This window comes from Quercus robur, chromosome 7 (assembly GCF_932294415.1).
Source record: "Quercus robur chromosome 7, dhQueRobu3.1, whole genome shotgun sequence".
NCBI lineage: Eukaryota > Viridiplantae > Streptophyta > Magnoliopsida > Fagales > Fagaceae > Quercus > Quercus robur.
The window spans coordinates 2,383,824-2,402,732 of record NC_065540.1 but is presented as its reverse complement, the minus strand read 5'-3'; the positions used below and the strand labels follow the sequence as shown (position 1 = coordinate 2,402,732).

The 18,909-nt window shown below is 39.7% G+C and overlaps 1 protein-coding gene across 2 annotated transcripts in view; it reads right to left on the bottom strand.

Annotated features, from left to right (window-relative positions):
* Positions 1–592: 592 nt before the first annotated feature.
* LOC126691692 (exocyst complex component EXO70H1-like) overlaps positions 593–18,909 on the bottom strand; it is a 197,056-nt gene continuing 178,739 nt past the window's right edge. The window contains exon 2 of one of the 2 annotated variants that reach the window (XM_050386793.1): positions 593–2,564. In XM_050386793.1, coding sequence (XP_050242750.1) covers positions 905–2,564 — 1,660 coding nt within the window. In that variant the 3' untranslated portion in view covers positions 593–904. The remainder of the gene's footprint in view (positions 2,565–18,909) is intronic. The other variant, XM_050386792.1, reaches the window with a different exon arrangement.

Sequence of the window (18,909 nt, the reverse complement as noted above, 5' to 3'; positions counted from 1 at the left end):
ATAATGACCACTCATTCGGCCTTAATTTTTATAACTTGATCTGAAGTAGGAAAAGATTTAGGGACACGCAAACTTTGCCATAATTTGTTAAAGTAGCCAATCAGGAGAGGGTAAAGAAAACAAAACATGTGAAAGATATTGTTTATCGCTCCCAGTTTCAAGTTTCAACCACTTCGATAAATTATAGCATGTACCTTTTTTTTAACCCGCGCTTATGTTCAACTTATGTCCATATTAGGAGAAATTATAAAGTTCTCTGGTAGATCATGTCGCTTATCTACCATTCCATTAAAAACCTTTCATTTGTTTAAAATTGCTGAGTTAGTAATCAATTTCTATTAAAGATTTTTTTCTAACTCGGTAATTTTAAATAGGTAGAAGTCTTTTATTAGAGTGGTAGATCACATCATTTGTCCATCATAAGTACCTTATAAGTTATATGAGACTACAAGACTACAGTATGAAAAGAGAAAGAGTTTGAGAATCTAAATGGGATTTGGAAAATCTGAAATAACACTTTTCTACAAACGCAGGTATAAAAAATTGAAAAGGGATATAATTATATAACGATATTAGACAAGAGTACAAAACATAGCCAAAAAAGCCGTAGCATTAACTGATTATTCAAACTGAGTACTTTTACACAAAAGGAAAAACAATGAACAACATGTACATCTTTTTATGTAATCGTGTAAAAAAAGTCCAAAATCTGGCGATCAAAACAAAAACTTGCCAACTAAGTCCAAGACTTCTTTCACATATTTAAACAATAATTTTTAATATTTAAATAATAATAACACTTTTAATATGTATTTTTACCACATCTAAACACGTATTTTTATAATACTGAAAATTGAATAACATCGCTTCAAAACTACTACAAACTGAACACTTAACCTCTAGATCACGAATGTCGTTGATGAGACGAGGAGTACGAAGAAGAAACACTAGTACTCCCCGAGTTATTGTTGTTCCCAAAGAACAGGTCCGACAAGTAATTCCCCACATCCTCAGGGGCAAATCTGACAATCAACCCAACATTTCGCTCTCCAACAACATTAGACCTGTGAGCGTCGTAGAATTCCCGATAACTTGGGACAATCTTTCTCGCTAATGAGACTTTCATTTCGTCTCGGAGTTTCGGGTCCGATACGACAAACGAGCTCTGTTTCCTACGAGTTTCGTCGAAGCTCGAATTGAATTTCCTGAAAATTTCCTTCGCCTGAGCTGGAGTAATCGTGGCCGTTGGATTTTCCGGCAGCGTTGCAATCACTGGGCCCCACGCTAATCTCTCGTAATTCGCAGCGAATAGTTTCACTTTCTCTTCGTGCTTTGCGATCCAATCCTCGCCGAGAAGGTACTTCAAGTTCGACGTTTGTACTTTGGAGACAACATGGTTAAGGTTGTTGGCTAAGAATATGTACGAGAGACAAACGTCTTTGTGATGTTCAACTTTACCGTCGAGTTTGCAGAGGAGTACGAGGATTAACCAAGCCATGCGCATGGAAATCGCCGGTGCCGGAGAGTCATCGGTGGATGGACTTTCGAAGTAAGATTCCGGTAACGATGATCTCGGCGGCGGAGGCCAGTCGGCGAAAATGTCTGCGAGGATTTTACTGTAATCGGCGAGGAGAGAGAGGTAGTTCATGGTGGTGAGAGTCAGAGTGTGAACACCGCCGCCACCGTGGATTTTCGACTTCGACGAGTCCTTTTGCATTGTTGACTCGAACTCTGATAGCATTGAGCGGACCGAGTCGCTGAGTTTGTTCAGCGAGTTGAGAGCTTGAGCTCGAACGGTGACGGTTGATTCAAATGAGAAGATGGAATCGATTTCGATCCAGTTGGTTGAAATCGCTGTGTACATGTCGAGCAACCGGAAAATTTTCTCAGGATGAGATTTCTTGCTCTTAGCTACGAGTTCGGGGAATCCGAAGAGAAGAGTAGCTCCTTCTTTGGAAATCTCAGTGAAACAAGATTCTCTGATCGAGTCTGAGGAAGCGAAAACATGGTCGCAGAGGATTCTCTCTCCGTTGAAAAGAGTTGTCATCGAAACTTTCACTGCTTCCAACCAATCCTTGATTCTGCGATCGAGAACTTCCCACTCCATCTTATTGATTTGTGAGGAGCTAATTTTTTCAACACCAAGTCGATAAATGCCTTCGTCGATAATCGATTTTCTGATAATTTTGTATATACTGATACACTCTTTGGCGTAACCAGAAGAGATCATACACTCAGCTATGGATCTCAAGTCAGTCATAGCTATGGATGAAACTTCTTCAACTTCATCGATTGAATCGCCTACGTTGCGCACTTCATCGTCGTGTGAGACTGAGCCATCATCGTCGAAATCAGAAATGCTTGATCGAGCGGAGGCGCGTGAGGATCGAGCGGAGACTGATTCGGGGTCCAAGTGAGCTCGATTCATGGAAAGGATTTGATAGAACTCCTTCTGGAGTCTCTTCATGGCTATCTGCATAAGGTTCTGTGCGTGCACGAGCTTCTCCGAGGTCGAGTTCTCGGTGACCAAGGCGTGCATGGATTTCTGAAGATCGTTCACGCACCTGATGAATTGGATGGCTTCACTTTTGCTTTCGTAGAACAAAGATGTGACTCTGGCATAAGTGGAGGTTTCTGGGTTCCACTTGTTTATCAAAACCGTGGCCGCTTCGATGCTCTGCTCGATCAATGACTCCGAAAAGCTGCGTCGAGGAGTACCTGTTGAAATTGAGTTTCTTGCAGGCGAAGAATATCGAGACATAGAGAAAGATGAAGTTTTGGAGTTGAAGCAAATACTCCTCATTCCTTTTCTAGGCATTTTTAAGATCTTGGAGTGAATATGAGTGATTGTTTGTGTTTGGGTGTGATGGATAAATACTTGAGCTCTGTGATGGTGTGTGAGAAAAGGTATATCACCGTATCAGAACTAAAGATTTATTTCTAGTTCTTATTTAGAGTCTTTGTTTATGGTAAATTGTGAGTTGGAACATTGTTGTGGGGGTATATATAGACAAACGAACAACGCCGTTACTTGGCCGAAACTCAAAAAAAAGAAAAGAAAGAAAGAAATGAACGCCGCCATTATTGCTTAAAGAAATATTCACTGCACGTAAATTGACTCTTACACGTTCCACGCGTACAGTTGTATACCTGTCTTCTCGAGTAATTTTGAGGTACACTCGCATTATAGATAATAATACTAATTTTTTTCATTTTTTTTTAAGGTTTACTCATTAAATTTAGGCTAAAATGTAAAATTAACTTTCTAACTTTTTTCAGATTTTATTTCAGTTTTCTAATTTCGCTTTTATTTATTTCAGTCCTTTAAGTTTTAGATTTATTTAATTAAGATCTTTTCGTTAACTTTTGTTAATTTTTTTTTTTTAAAACACTGAAAAATATTTTTCAATCATTAATTGATTTTTTTTAATTTAAAAAATTTGAAGAAAATTTTATAAAATTGAAAAATTAACCACAACATATAACAAAAGTTGATGGAAAAGCCTTAATTGAATAAACTTGAAAGTTAGAGTACTGAAATGAACAAAAATAAAGTTAGAAGACTGAAATGAAATCTGAAAAAACTTAGAGGGTCAATTTTTTTTAATTTTACCCTTAAATTTATAGTAGAATTCACCATAAATGTAAGGAGAATGAGCATAATTTTTCTGTGAAATATTTAATAATTTTCCATCTTGTATTGTGTGTCTCTCAGAGAAGCTGGGAGCTTGGGACTTTGAAATTTGATAAAAGTAAAACCCAAGGAAATATCAAAATAATAAGAGGTGGAAATATTTTTGTATAAAATTGACGAGAGAAAATAGATTTGCCTGTGTGTAACGACACCCAACTCTTCCGTTTTGTAGTGATACATATTAAAAATAAAATAAAAAAATTCTGAATTGGGTATATTATAAAAATAATAATACTAATTATTTCTGGTCTGTGTTTATTTGAATCAACTATCAAGTCAAATAAATATCATTTCTAAAATAAATAAAAACTATCAAGTCAAAAAGGATAAATTGAACCCTTCAAAAGAGGATAAATTGACATAAATATCAATGGGGATATAAATCTCTTGATAACTTATCGTTATGTGCGCTTGATAGTTTTGAAAGATTATTGCATGTGATTTGAAGATGTTGACTAGATTTTTATAATTTACATACATTCTTTATTTATTTTTCTCTAAATCCCACCTTAAACAATTTTTTTTTTAGTAATCTATATATACATAAAGAAATTTGTGTTTTACTACATGAAAAAAAAAATTGATTTTTTTTTTTTTTTTTTGTTGGTGTCTGGTTCTATTTGAATCAACTATGAAGTCAAAAATGATAAATTGTAATAAATATTGTAAGAACGGGGTTTAGCAACCCAAGCCCTCTTAGAATAGTGGTGCCTTGGACTTTAACCCAAACCCAAATAATAGAATTGTTTTGTGTAGAGGTGGGAAGACAATTATAGTTTAGTCGCAAGCTAAGCTTAAGGCTAGTGATACAGTTGTCAAAATACAGAGGAACAAATCAAGTAGTTGATGGTAAGAAAAGTTTTCCTTTGCCACTTTCGAGGAAGAGTTCTTATATAAGTCTTACCTAGGTTTTTTATCAAGTTATACACTGTTCAATTTTCTATTTCTTACTCTCTTTCTCTCAGCCTCTCCTTGGGTAGACCAACTCCTCGGGTCAAACGCGCTTTTCCGCAATGAGTTGGTGCAAGATATCCCGCTCCTTATTCTTCTCGGTCCTCGGATGTTTGACAAATATAATAGGAGAAATGGAGAATATGATTTGAAGATTATTAAATATGTTTTTGAAAGATCATTAAATGGTTATAAAACCATTATAGGGGCCTTCATGAGCCGCTTCATGTCCGTTACAAACACCTTTATAAGCCATTCCATTACTTTTAATCACCTAGCTCAGGCACAACGTCCAGGGGAGATCAACAAACCTTGCAATAACTCATAAGTTGTCTATATAAAGCCATAAAAAGCAAGTAAACACACATGAACTAAGCTACAATACATATTAGAGATTTCCTAAAAAAGATTAACTAATTTAAGCATTAGAGGGTCTTTGGCTGACACCAATCCAATGTCTTTTATTATCACCTTGTTTTCTTTTAACAGGAAACCTAGGTCATCCATCGAGAGAAACGAGGAATATATGTACTAACAACACTTTCTGTGTTTTATCAATTCTATTCTAGAAAAATAAAATAAATCCATGTGGAAAAAAGTATAAATTGAAATAAATATCATAGGAGAATATAAATCTCTTGATAACTTATCCTTACTAGCGCTTGATAATTTTGAAAGATTATTGTGGTTACACGATTTTCCTGGCCCAACTCGTGTCGATTAGGCCCTGGCCCAAAGCGCAACCCACAATAATTATTTGTAGAGGATGGGTCAAAGAACTTGGCCTCAGTGAACTTGTTCGGTCTTATGCATGGGCAGTATGGTTTGCAAAAGGAAAATAGAAAAACACCAGAATGGATCTTTCTCAAGTCTGATTTTATTTCTTTTTTTGTTTCTGATACAGTTCTCTCGTCCCCTTCTTTGAGGGACTCCACTACATTATATATTTTTCTTCTTTTCATCCCAGCCTTACACCTGTTAATCATCCAAGCATCCACTCGAGCACCTGTCCCATCAGACGCCCTCATCAGACCCTTTGTGAGTTGCAGAGGCTAAGGCGGTACTGTTCAGGAGTCTTTTCCTCATTAATGCGGCCAAGAGGGTGGTTGGGGCGCAATTAATGTGGTGGTAGCCTTCCGTGAGATATTTTTGAATTTAATTCGTTTTATATGTTGGGAAGACGAGCTGAAATGGCTGGGGCAAGTTTCTCGTCTGGGCTTCGCGATGTCCGAGGAGGAGTTACTCCTCGGACAGGTTTCCTTGACGCTATTGGGGTTGAATAGCGCTTCATATGAGGCTTTTCGTTGGACAGGACGCTCCTCGGACGGGCCTGAGCTTGGAATAGCCCATCATTTTTGGGCCGGGCCCCACAATTATCATATGTGATTTGAAGATTTTGACAATATTTTTCTAATTTACATACGTTCTTAATTTTTTCTACATAAAGAAAATTTTTGGGATCTAGTTTTATTTTTTGAGAGAGTTTCAATCTATAACATCCACTTCTAATAATAACTCTTTATCATTAAATCAAGAGTCTGGTTTTAATTAAATCAACTATTAAGTCAAAAATAATAAATCGGAATAAATATAATTGGATAATATGATTTTGAAAGATCATCAAATATGATTTGAAGATATGACCAGTCTTCTAATTTACATACATTCTTAAATTGTATGAATGGAAATTAAATGAGGATGGTGAAACAAGGGGGGAAAAGGAAATAGTATTTGATGTATACTCGTATTTGATATTTGTTTCATTGTTTATTTTTTTAGCACCTCGTCAGCACTTATATAATAGGAGGAAATAGTAAATATTTCTGAAATATTTTTTCATGCGCGGGTTGACTAGATTCACTTGTTCAGAGTCTTTGCCCTTTAGGTTGAAAAGGATGCCATTTCTCTCCACAAAAAAAAAAAAAAAAAAAAAAAAAAAAAAAAAAAAGTTGAAAAGGAAGCCAATAGAAACAAATTTAAGTTGCGATTTACACGTGGACGTACGTAAGCATAAAAATCATGGACAGCCTAGCAAAGAAGAAAAGACTAAACTAGAGAATCAGGCATGACGCAAACACAATTATATCATGGCCCTCGCTCTTTTCGAAGTAATTTTCGAGACAAATCATAATCAAGGTGTTGTAAACAAAATAAAGTACATACTTGTTTCGCACGCGGTTCACTGTGGTTCAACTAAAAGTCTAATTTTGTTTATGTGCGCGTCAAAAGTGAGGCTCATGGGCCATCCTTCATTTGGGTTTACAATCTATTTGTAATGTGGATTTCAAATTTCCTATCTTATGTAGTTCCTTATATAGAGACCCAACAGAGCTGCCTCTCCCTACTATTGCTACCCAAGCTTAATTCTCACTTCTTCCACTCTTAATCTCTTTTAGAACTTTTCCAACCACACCCCTTTCTTCCTTAGCTTCTCATATTTATAACCAAAAATTAGTAGGGAGTTATGATTACTTTCATGGTTAGTGGGAAAGGAGGTTCAATGTCATTAACCTTAAGTGGGTGTTTAGTTGGGAGTGAGGCGTGGTAAGAGTGGCATTGGAACTAGTTCCCACCTAAGTAGAGCTGCTTGGCAATGATATTCCGAAAGGCACTGCTGAGTAGCCAAGAAGCGGTAAACCCGAGCAATTGTCTTAATATTCGGTGAGTGGTTCACCGAGCGTGATCCGAGTGATGAAGCATGGTGCATACTAATTAAGACCATTCGCTTAATGAGCTTTAAGGTGGCATGAGACCTGGGCCTATGGTCCTTGTGGGCCTAGGGCTCGGGCCTCAGGCAAAAAGAGGTTGGTGTCATGGGCCATATTGTTGGGCCGAAGCCCAAGGTCCAAATGGGCTTAGGGTCCGAGTGCTGTACAGTTTCTGTCTTTGCTTGTCAACTAATAATTCTTCTTATTTAAAATTGCAACATTTTTCATGATTATTTCATTGTAATGTTTATGATAAAAAAAAAAAAAATCTAATTAAGGGAAAATTTAACGAATGCCTTAAGGGCATTGTCATTGGAAATATTTTTAGAAAATTTTTATGAGAAAAGTTTTTTTTTTTTTTTTAATTTAATTTTTTTGATACATTTTTATAATATTTCTTGTTCTGAGCGAGTGTATTCTTATAAATAGAAGATGCATTCTTCCAGGAAAATGTCAAAATGGTCCTGGATCACACAACATCCAAGAGAAAATACGACCACAAATTTCATTTCTCTATCAAGAGATTTCTATCTAGGCATGTAATCCTTAGGCTCTTAGAAGGCTTGTGGAAGAATTTAGGCTTGTAAGTTAATTTCCCTCGTACTTGCGGTCTTCTTAAGTCCTATTAATTTAGGCATTACTGAACCCATATCCTCTCTCAGAGTGACTATGCATGTATCACCTTGAGTTGCAAAAAACTGGTTTACACTATAACAGTTTTGCAAGTTAGTCACTTCCTAAACATTATGACATAATTTTGAATGCATATAAGTTAGTAGGGGTTTAATGTAGCTTTAAAATGATAAGTGCAAAAGGGATAAAAAAAAATGTTAAATCTAATATAACCAAAGGAGTAGAGGCGCGCATATTGAGACACTTATGAGGATGTTGTTATACTAGAATGGATGATGCTATAAATTGAAACGAGAGATGTGTAGTTGTCCCATACCCACTATGTACAAGTGGGAAATTATAGAAATATTGGGTAAGACCTAGGGACAGAACTGTTGAGGGGATAAACACTTTGGGGAGCTTCCTTAAGTAATTAATATAACATATAGAAACACATTTTAACCTAAAAGGCTTAAACCCAATGGGTATGTGCTCAATTATGTTATATTAATCACTCATTCTTCTCATCTTTATTCAATGTGGGACTTCACTCACACGTGTAACCTAATAATCTCCCCCTCACGTGTGAGTCTCTGCTCCTCTGTGGGCTTCAAGACCTCTCTATGGGCCATGAACAAGTCCTACTCACTCCCCCTTGTCTAATGGGCTTTTCACTTCATCAATGCATCATCCATGAATCTCTCGTACGTCATCCATGGGAACCACGTGTCAACCCCACACGTACATCCATGGGAACCCCGCACGTCAATGTCCATGGGAACCTTGCATCACACCATTATTTAGCACCATTAGCAATATTCATTTGTTGGGCTCTTTTTTTTCTTCTCCAAGATCTTTGTGTGTGGGCTGTTTAAGCTTTTTTTTTCCCTGCTAGGTAGGGACCATGAACACCTCACCACCTTCGCCGCACACCACCATAGACTCTGATACCACTTGTCGAGGGGATAAACACCTTGGGGAGCTTCCTTAAGTAATTAATATAACATATAAAGACACACTTTAACCCACAAGGCCTAAGCCTAATGGGTATGTGCTCAATTATGTTATATTAATCACTCATTCTTCACATCTTTATTCAATGTGGGACTTCACTCACACGTGTAACCCAACAAGAACCACCCTTGGACTAGGGAGACAATGGCCCCCTAATTTTTTTTAAAAAAAATATTATTATATAAATTTACTAATTTTAGCAATTTTGTTCTATAAAATTACATTTTCTTTCCATTTAACAATATCATTGATTTTTTTTTTTTTTTTTTTTTTAAGAATAATGCTATACTCAAACTTTTTTATAACATTTTTACAAACTGTTTTGGAAACAAATTCTTATTAGTTTACATATGGGCACACCGCTCACATCATTTTTTACTTACCAGTAACCACTTATCACATTGGTAACTGTAAGGACTCGATTTGTGACGACCCACAATAGTGTTGGGTTCGCACGTAAAAATGCCCAAACAATATCATTTATAGAGCGTGGGTTTGTAAGGCTAGGCCTTAGTCACCAGACGGTGGGTTTTTCGTGGTGTTCATACATAGTTAAATCGTGTTCGCCCTGGGAGTCTATCTCCTGGAGGCGGGCTGGAAGGCTCTGGTTTTTGGCCATTTTTCCCAGCCCCCTTCTTGGTGCACTAACCTTTACATTATATAGCCCTCCTTGGTTGATCTTAGCCCTCCACTTGTTAGTCAGGCAGGTGCCCACTTCTGTACACGTCCCATCAGCTGTCCCTCCTTGCTTTCTGTTAGTTGCGATGATCGAAATCACTCTGTCCAGGCGTCTTTTCTCATTAACATGGTCAGGACGCTGACGGGTGCATTTAATGCGGAGGGGACGTATTTACCCTGAACCAGTTTTGCACCGTACCTCCACGTGGGTCCTATTCTACTCGCACTTCCTTTAGGGGGCTTTTTTTGGGGGCAGCCTTCATCGAGACGTTACTCGTCCCCCTGAAGTCCTGGAGTGCCGAGGACAGGGTCGTCCTCGGCTGTTCCCCTTGACACTTCGGCCTTTCCCCATTCGTCCTCGGCACGCACCCTCCTCGGCATGGGCCCGAGCCCTAATAGACCGTGGGCCGGATCATAAGTTCCCTGGCCCCACAATAGCTCCTCAAAATCTTGCTATCCGGCTCCTCGGACGGATAGGAGGGTTTTAATGACATCAGACATCTGTCAATGCCTGTCAATCCTTGTCACCTATCGGTTCCCGAGACTTTTCATCTGCCCGAGACACGTTCTTGGAGCCCCTGGAAGGTGAAACGTGGCCTCATTAAATACGGGCGGCTCTGTGTTTCCCACGTTCTACGGCATGATGAAGATCAAACGGTGGTGATTCCTTGGTCTTTATGGGCGGGAAAATTTGTGCAGTTACCCTAGAAAGTATAAATGACTTTTTGGAACGGATCCGCCTCTTCAGTTTTGCACTTAAGAGTTCTAGCGCGTACACCCTGGGTTCATCTGAACTTTCGTCCAAACTCAAGTCCATCTCCAGCACAAAAAGCCTATCCGAAGCGTCTTTCCTCTTTTATGTAAGTTCCCTGCCTCCATTAACTCGTGCTTTTTCTTTTCTGGGTTTATTTTTCTCTGGTTCCCTTTCTTCTCCCGTCGCTGGTTGAGTTTATTTAGTAAATCATTGAGATGGCCAAATCGAGACTGAGGAAATTAGTTGATACTGAGGAGGCGATGAATAAGTTCATCGCCGATTACAGGATTCCTCCCAATGTAAGTCTGAGGCATTATAAGATGGGGGAGTGGCACTATAAGAGGGAAACGGGCGAGGTAGTAATCCCCGTCCTCGCCTTTGTAGAGGGGGGGTATGAGAATCTCTATGGGGCCGGTAACAAGGGGTTACCTCAAGCACTTCCGATTAGCCCCCACCTAGTGCACCGGCAACATGTTTAGGATTTTGGGTTGCGTGGATGCTTTAAACGAAAAGATGGGGTTAAGACTAACCTACCATGACGTAAATTGGTGCTATAATCTCCAAGATTTGAAGGGGAAATTCTACTATATGAAGATGAGAGACGAAAGGGTTCGACTAATTCAATGCCTCCCTGATTCCAACAAGGGGTTAAACAAGGATTTCCTTATTGTTTCCGGTGAATGGCATGATGGCAATCCGTGCCCCGTAGTAGAAGGAAAACCAAGTGGGGTATAGGGAATGGAAGGGCGCTGACCCTTTGTGCCATTCTAACCTGATGTGGTTCGGTAACTAACCATGCATATATGTTTTTCTTTTGTAGATCCACACGCTTATCAACGGCATTTTCACTTAGTCAACCAAGTGGACTTGGAGACTGTTCTACAAGCGGCAGTTTTCGTAAATGACGGAGATGGTCAAGTCCGAGCCGCTCACAAAATATTAGGGTACGCTCCCGTTCAGAAGTCATTTGCCAACCCTAGGCATGTGATCAGCAAGAGCCGCCCTCGGCTGCCAAAAATTTACTGTGGTTGAGACAGGATTTCTAATCTCCGAAGTACCATCTGTCCCAGAGAGCATCCCATTGGTGGGCCCCTCCTTATCTCATCAAGTAGCGGAGGACGAAGGCGAGTTAGATCAGCCCGAGGAAGGGTTTGGGGTGTTTGACCTAGCCAACCAATCTGAGGATCCTTCTGGTGATATAGGTGACCCAGCCTTATTCGAGGCGGAATTGTCATCAGTAGGCACATCTTCTCAAGCCGAGATGGGACTCAAGAGAAAGCCCATGACCAGCCTATTCGAACTCCTCGAGGGTTAACCAGGGAAGGATGCGCAGGGAACGCCACAACCCAATGCTCCTTCGCCACCACCTCAGCCCCAGAATGTCCAGACTAGGTCAGCTTCCACCAAATCACAGCCACAATCCCCCCGCGCCAAACTTCCTGTTCCCTCCCAACCAACTCTGCCTCCTCGGCCGGAAGGCACTGATTCAAAGAGAAAGAGGAGCCCCAAGGACAAAGAAACCATGGATGGGGGAAAATCCCAACCTTCTAAGGAGAGGGAGGAGGCCCCGCGTGCAAAACAACTGAAGATTGGGCACTAAAGCAAAAGTAAAGAGACTGAAGTCCAATCTTCCCAAGGCAAGGGGAAGGGGATCGAGGCCCAGTCCTCGCCAAGCGCCTGACTTCCTGCCCCAATGCTTCACGGGGGGCCACTGTTGGAAACTGCGTCCATGAGGGACCTTGGAGATGGCGAAGGTGGCTACGTGGCAGACGCACTAGGGAGAACCATGCTACTTCCCACCGACGTGGATGGGCTGAAGAAAATGAGGATGCAAGAGGTTTTCCTCAGTACTAAGAGGTATTTGGGCATGGTAAGGCTCTTGAAACCTAAAACTTTATTAACTCTCACTCCCGGTTTGTCATTCACGGTGTATTTATTTCCCCTGACAGGCTCTCCAGGCCACCTATAGGATGGAGGAAGAAGTGAACAATAAGAATAAGGCGGTCGAGAATGAACGCTCCAAACGCTTAATGGCCGCGCGGACTCTCTAAGCTTTTGAGGAGGACCTCGCCAAGGCCAAGGCTGCCCTAACAGACGCTATCCGAGAAAGGGACAACGCCTCGGCGGGTTTGGCTAGCGCTCAAAAACAGGCCGAGGATCAAACAAAACTTCTGCTAGAAGCCGAGGATTAGTTGCGAATAGCCAAGGAGCTAATCGAAGATTTAAATAAAAGACTGGTCACGGTAGAGCATGACAAAGGTGTGCCGGAGTATGCCCGTGACGAAGCCATAAGGGCCAAGCGGGAGGCCGAGTTTGCCAGAAACGAGGCTAAGGCTGCCAAGGAAACGGCCGAGGATGATGGTTATAATGCGGGGGTAGCTGAAACCCAAGCCATCCTTAAAGCCCAGATTCCTGGAGTATGCAGGCTTTACTGCTCCCAGGTTTGGGAAAAGGCCTTGAAACGAGCTGGGGTGGATGCTTCTTCCGATTTGTGGAAAGCGGAAAACATATTCTACCCTACAGCCATTCGTAAGACCACCTCCACCAGCTCCATGGCTATGAGCGACCAACGCGAGGAAGGGGTCGCTCAGTCAGAAACCGTACAGGTTGGCGCCTCTCCTGGCAAGCTGCTTAAAGAGGGAGAGCTTCAGGATGTGATTGGAACATCTCAGCGTACGGAGTTCGAGGTACCCAAAGAGGTTGCTGAGCCCGTGGTTGGCACTCAGATGTCTAATGCCGAAGAGCCAGCCATACCTGCTGAGCCCCTACAGGCAATTCCCCTTGTTGTGGTCCCCCAGAGCACTGACGCCGATCCTACTCAGCCTTCCCCAGAAGGGATTATCCTCCAGGGCACCGAAGCTGATCCCGTACAACCTTCCCAGAACGTGGCCGATGCAAAATTAAAGAAATAGAAACCCCGGCCAGGCTTCGTACTTGTTTTTAGCTTAACGATTAACTTGTTTCATTTTCATTTTGAAAACTTTGTAATCTGCTAGTAGATTGAACCTGTTGAACACATATATGAAGTTCTTTTCTTCCTTTTTCCTTTTGGTTACTTGTTAGTCGCCCTTGCCGATACTTACTATTGTTTATGAGTTTTGAACTAATTATTTTAACACGTATGAGCAGTCGTGCATGCGATATATTTAGAATCATGTTTTAGAACGTTAGCTTACCTGTACTTATAGAGCCTTGAACTCATGTTTGACCCTCATTCAATGGAGATATAGGCATCATCCGAGATGTCACGTGTAGTGTAAGGTCCTGCTTAGTATCCAGGTTTCTTTAAAGTCGTATATTCTATCTCTTCTTTTTGAAATGGTTATGTCGTAAATAGACGCGTTACTTTGCGACCTCTCTTTTATTTCTATACTTTGAACGATGCTTAGGGCCAAAATCCCAGTTAATAAAAAGATCTTGCTTTGTGCTTATTGAAACTACTCGACTTAATAATACTAAATCGAACAAATGATACTTAGGGCTGAAATCCTTATTAAGAAGAAAAGGAAAAAATATTATGATGAGCTTATTAGGGCTGTCTGGCACAATACCGCCGACCTGAGAACACAATACTTAGGGCCGAAATCCCTTACCAAGAAAAAAGACGCTATCATGAACTTACGAGTGCTGTTCGACGCAATAATACCAACTTGAACAAATGACAATTAGGGTCAAAACCCTTGCTAAGGAAAACATATTATTATGAACTTAATAGAGTTGTTTGGCACAATAATGCCGACCTGAGAAAACAACACTTACCCCAAAATAGCCGAGATGACAGCTGAATGCTCGGTGCGGTGTAGGAGGTAATCATCCGAAGACATATAACCCAAAAATGAACGGCCCCAACAGGTTGCTGAGTAATAAGGTGTTTCACCATCTTCCTAATAACTTTCATAGCTTTAACCTCTTCTAGTATTTGATCCGAGGATTGAGCAACTTAGAATTTTTATTAAGTAGCCGACCTTTCCATAGGTTTGAATCCGTGGACCATGCAATACCTTGGCTCTATCCAAAGCTTAATTTCTATAAGTAGTTGGTTTCCCCATAGGTTTGAATCTGAGGACCATGCAATACCTTGGTTCTGTCCAAAACTTGATTTTGATAAGTAGTTGGTTTCCCCATAGGTTTGAGTCCGAGGACCATGCAATACCTTGGTTCTGTCCAAAACTTGATTTTGATAAGTAGTTGGTTTCCCCATAGGCTTGAGTCCGAGGACCATGCAATACCTTGGTTCTGTCCAAAACTTGATTTTGATAAGTAGTTGGTTTCCCCATAGGCTTGAGTCCGAGGACTATGCAATACCTGGGTTCTGTCCAAAACTTGATTTTGATAAGTAGTTGGTTTCCCCATAGGCTTGAGTCCGAGGACCATGCAATACCTTGGTTCTGTCCAAAACTTGATTTTGATAAGTAGTTGGTTTCCCCATAGGCTTGAGTCCGAGGACCGTGCAATACCTTGGTTCTGTCCAAAACTTGATTTTGATAAGTAGTTGGTTTCCCCATAGGCTTGAGTCCGAGGACCATGCAATACCTTGGTTCTGTCCAAAACTTGATTTTGATAAGTAGTTGGTTTCCCCATAGGCTTGAGTCCGAGGACCATGCAATACCTGGGTTCTGTCCAAAACTTGATTTTGATAAGTAGTTGGTTTCCCCATAGGCTTGAGTCCGAGGACCATGCAATACCTTGGTTCTGTCCAAAACTTGATTTTGATAAGTAGTTGGTTTCCCCATAGGCTTGAGTCCGAGGACCATGCAATACCTGGATTCTGTCCAAAACTTGATTTTGATAAGTAGTTGGTTTCCCTATAGGCTTGAGTCTGAGGACCATGCAATATCTTGGTTCTGTCCAAAACTTGATTTTGATAAGTTTGACTACGGCGTGGGACCTTGGTTTTGGGGTACTAGCTCCTCGGCCAAGCCCCTAGAACCATCCGCGCTGCTAACGCTACAAAGCGCAGCCCCTAGTGAAGAAACGTAGCCCCTAGTGGGACTTTACTTTAAAACACTATATCCGGCTACTGAAAATGATGTGAAAGATTGTCTCAACCCACTGCCTGTGCCAAAACACAAGCCTTTCCCACAGACGGCGCCAATTGTAAGGACTCGATTTGTGACGACCCACAATAGTGTTGGGTTCGCACGTAAAAAGGCCCAAACAATATCATTTATAGAGCGTGGGTTTGTAAGGCTTGGCCTTAGTCACCAGACGGTGGGTTTTTCGTGGTGTTCATAGATAGTTAAATCGTGTTCGCCCTGGGAGTCTTTCTCCTGGAAGCGAGCTGGGAGGCTCTGGTTTTTGGCCATTTTTCCCAGCCCCCTTCTTGGTGCACTAACCTTTACATTATATAGCCCTCCTTGGTTGATCTTAGCCCTCCACTTGTTAGTCAGGCAGGTGCCCACTTCTGTACACGTCCCATCAGCTGTCCCTCTTTACTTTCTGTTAGTTGCGATGATCGAAGTCACTTTGTCCAGGTGTCTTTTCTCATTAACATGGTCAGGACGCTGGCGGGTGCATTTAATGCGGAGGGGACGTATTTACCCTGAACCAGTTTTGCACCGTACCTCCACGTGGGTCCCATTCTACTCGCACTTCCTTCAGGGGGCTTTTTTTGGGGGCAGCCTTCATCGAGACGTTGCTCGTCCCCCTAAAGTCCTGGAGTGCCGAGGACAGGGTTGTCCTCGATTGTTTCCCTTGACACTTCGGCCTTTCCCCATTCGTCCTCGGCACGCACCCTCCTCGGCATGGGCCCGAGCCCTAATAGAGCGTGGGCCGGATCATAAGTTCCCTGGCCCCACAGTAACTTATAAAAAAAACTTGTAGCTCTACCATTTTCCTCATTTTAGTGACTATAAAAAAATTTATAAATCTAAAATCTAAAACAAAATATACAAGCAAAAAAAAAAAATAAAAAGTTCGTAACAAAAATTATTTGTAAAACCAAAAACAAAATTAAGCTCAATTAACTAATTTTATCCAAAATAAATAACCCTGCCCTTTTAAAAAATTCTAAACAAAAATAATTTTGTTCTTACCCACCAAAAAAAAAAAAAAAAAACTCAGCAACTAAGTAACAAAATCAGAGGTTGAAATTGCTGCAAACAGCCAACAGTAAAACCGCTCTCCTAACTCAAAGTTATAGCTTCATCTATAATTAGACCAAACCCAAAATGAGTATATTCATTGGGTTCAACCAACACATTGCTAAAAGTTGTGCCTATTGCCAAGAGTTCCTTCTCTCTCTCTCTCTCTTCTTCTATTTTTTTTTCTTTTTTTCTTGAATCAAGAGTTCCATCTCTTGGCTTCATACTTCTTGGTTATCAATATAAAGCGGATAAGAGCTAATATTTGCAAGAGCTTTTTTACTATGATGTTGTAAGGCAATGACATAACAGCTAATAAAATGTCTCTTTCCCTTCTCATCAATATCAAGGGGGTGGGTTCCTCTTTACTGTTATTAAGGATATCTCCACCACCACCCCCCCCCCCCTCCATATTAAATAAAACCATAGATGCACAGGATCTCAGTTATGCAGTCAAAAGGGATTGCAATCTCTTGTTCGAACCTAAGCTAACACTACGTTTGTTTCATTGAAAAATCTTTTGTAAAAATAGTTTTTTTTTTTTTTTTTTTACATATATTTTTTAGTGTTTGGTAGCACAATAAAAACTAGTTAACCACAATTTTTAGTCAACAAAAAACCATAATAAAAATAAGGTTTATTTTCTATAGGTTGTTTTTCAAAAAATAATTTTGGAAAACAATCTCTTTCACATGTTACATCTCCTATTGCCAAGAGTTCCATCTCTTGGCTTCATATATACTTCTTGGTTATCAATCTCTCTCTTACAATATCAAAGATCCTAAGCTCATTTAAAAGTAACTCTCCTCACTAAGATAAATATCTATTAAGAGCATCCACCTGCCCATTGGTTTTCACCTTCTACCCCAAGATTTGTGAATAGAAGATAAAGAAATTTAAACATAGACCCAAATAATCATTTGCAAAACGGCCTCACATATCAAATAATCAATACGTAAATACCAGATAAGAATATGTCCATAAGAAAGAAAATCTGCAACTCAAGAACGTTGAGAATAGGCACCTGTGCAAGGTTAGGAAATTAAAATAATCATTTGCAAAACGACCTCACATTTCAAATAATCAATACGTAAATACCAGATAAGAATATGTCCATGAGAAAGAAAATCTGCAACTCAAGAACATTGAGAATAGGCACTTGTGCAAGGTTAGGGGTAAATTAATTAGGAGAGAGAAAGAAAGTAGAAAAGAAAATAATATAAGGATCATGCTAACAAGTGCCCTTAAAACAATGGTTAATAATCAATTTTAGGAAATTTTTTACATCACTTTTATGAGAAATTAAAAAAACTATTAAAACATTAATTTTTTTTTCTTTTTCCATATAAATTTTCTTTAAATAGATTGTTAACTCATACCCGATGGGCATTCGTTAACATTTCCCATAATATAATGCTCTCTAAAATTAATTAGCTAGGTTAGCTAATTTGGATAGCAATTAATTTTAAAGATGACATTAATTAGAGTGATTTTCTAATCATTATATTTTTTTTAAAATCTACAATTTAAAAAATGTATAACTTTTGTAGAGTTACACCTCTTTTAAACCATTGGATTTAAGTAGATCCAACGGTTAAAAAAAGACTATAATTATTACAAATATCCTGATTAGAATCTAATTAATTACCCACATTTATTACCTTCTAAACCTATTTTTAAACCTAAAAAAAGTTTGACTTCTGACTCTCTCTCTCATTTACATTTCTCTCTCTCTCCGTTTCTCTTTCTCTTTCTCCTCCGCCACCTCCAACAGCCCATCATATATCTCTCCAGATTTCTGCAAGAGCCGTTGACGTTTTAAGGTCGGAAGTAGGATCTATATATAAAAAAGTTTCCACTTCATCCAAGAACCATGCATACTGTACGAAGGAAGGGAGGACTTATTGATTGACTATATTTTAGGCCAGATTATTGTTCTGTCAAGTAGTTTACACACGTTTAAAATAAAGGTGAGAATTTTCTTAATTAAGAAGTAGTCTCTGTTCGATAAGCATCTTATTTTATAGGCACCATTTTGAGAAATACTCGACTAGAAAATCAAAATAACTCATTCTCGGACATCATCCCCCCAGAATATGTATTTGACATGCAGATCCCAACCCACCAACTATACGAGAAAGGAAGCAGCAAAAGTTTAAAGACTATATTTAATTCACAGAAATATTACGCAAATGTTTACCATGTCTTCCTCCTTGTAATCATTAACACGCACTGTTTTCAACCAAAAAAAAAAAAAAGATGATACGCTTAATTGAAACTCCGTACCTCTGTTCATTTTTTAATTTTGCTGACTCAATCCAGAACCAAGAAAATATTCGATAGCGCTTCATAATTGACTACGTTGCTCCAAAAGAAAACAAGGAAGAAGAAACTTCTATGAGGAAGTTTAAGCAT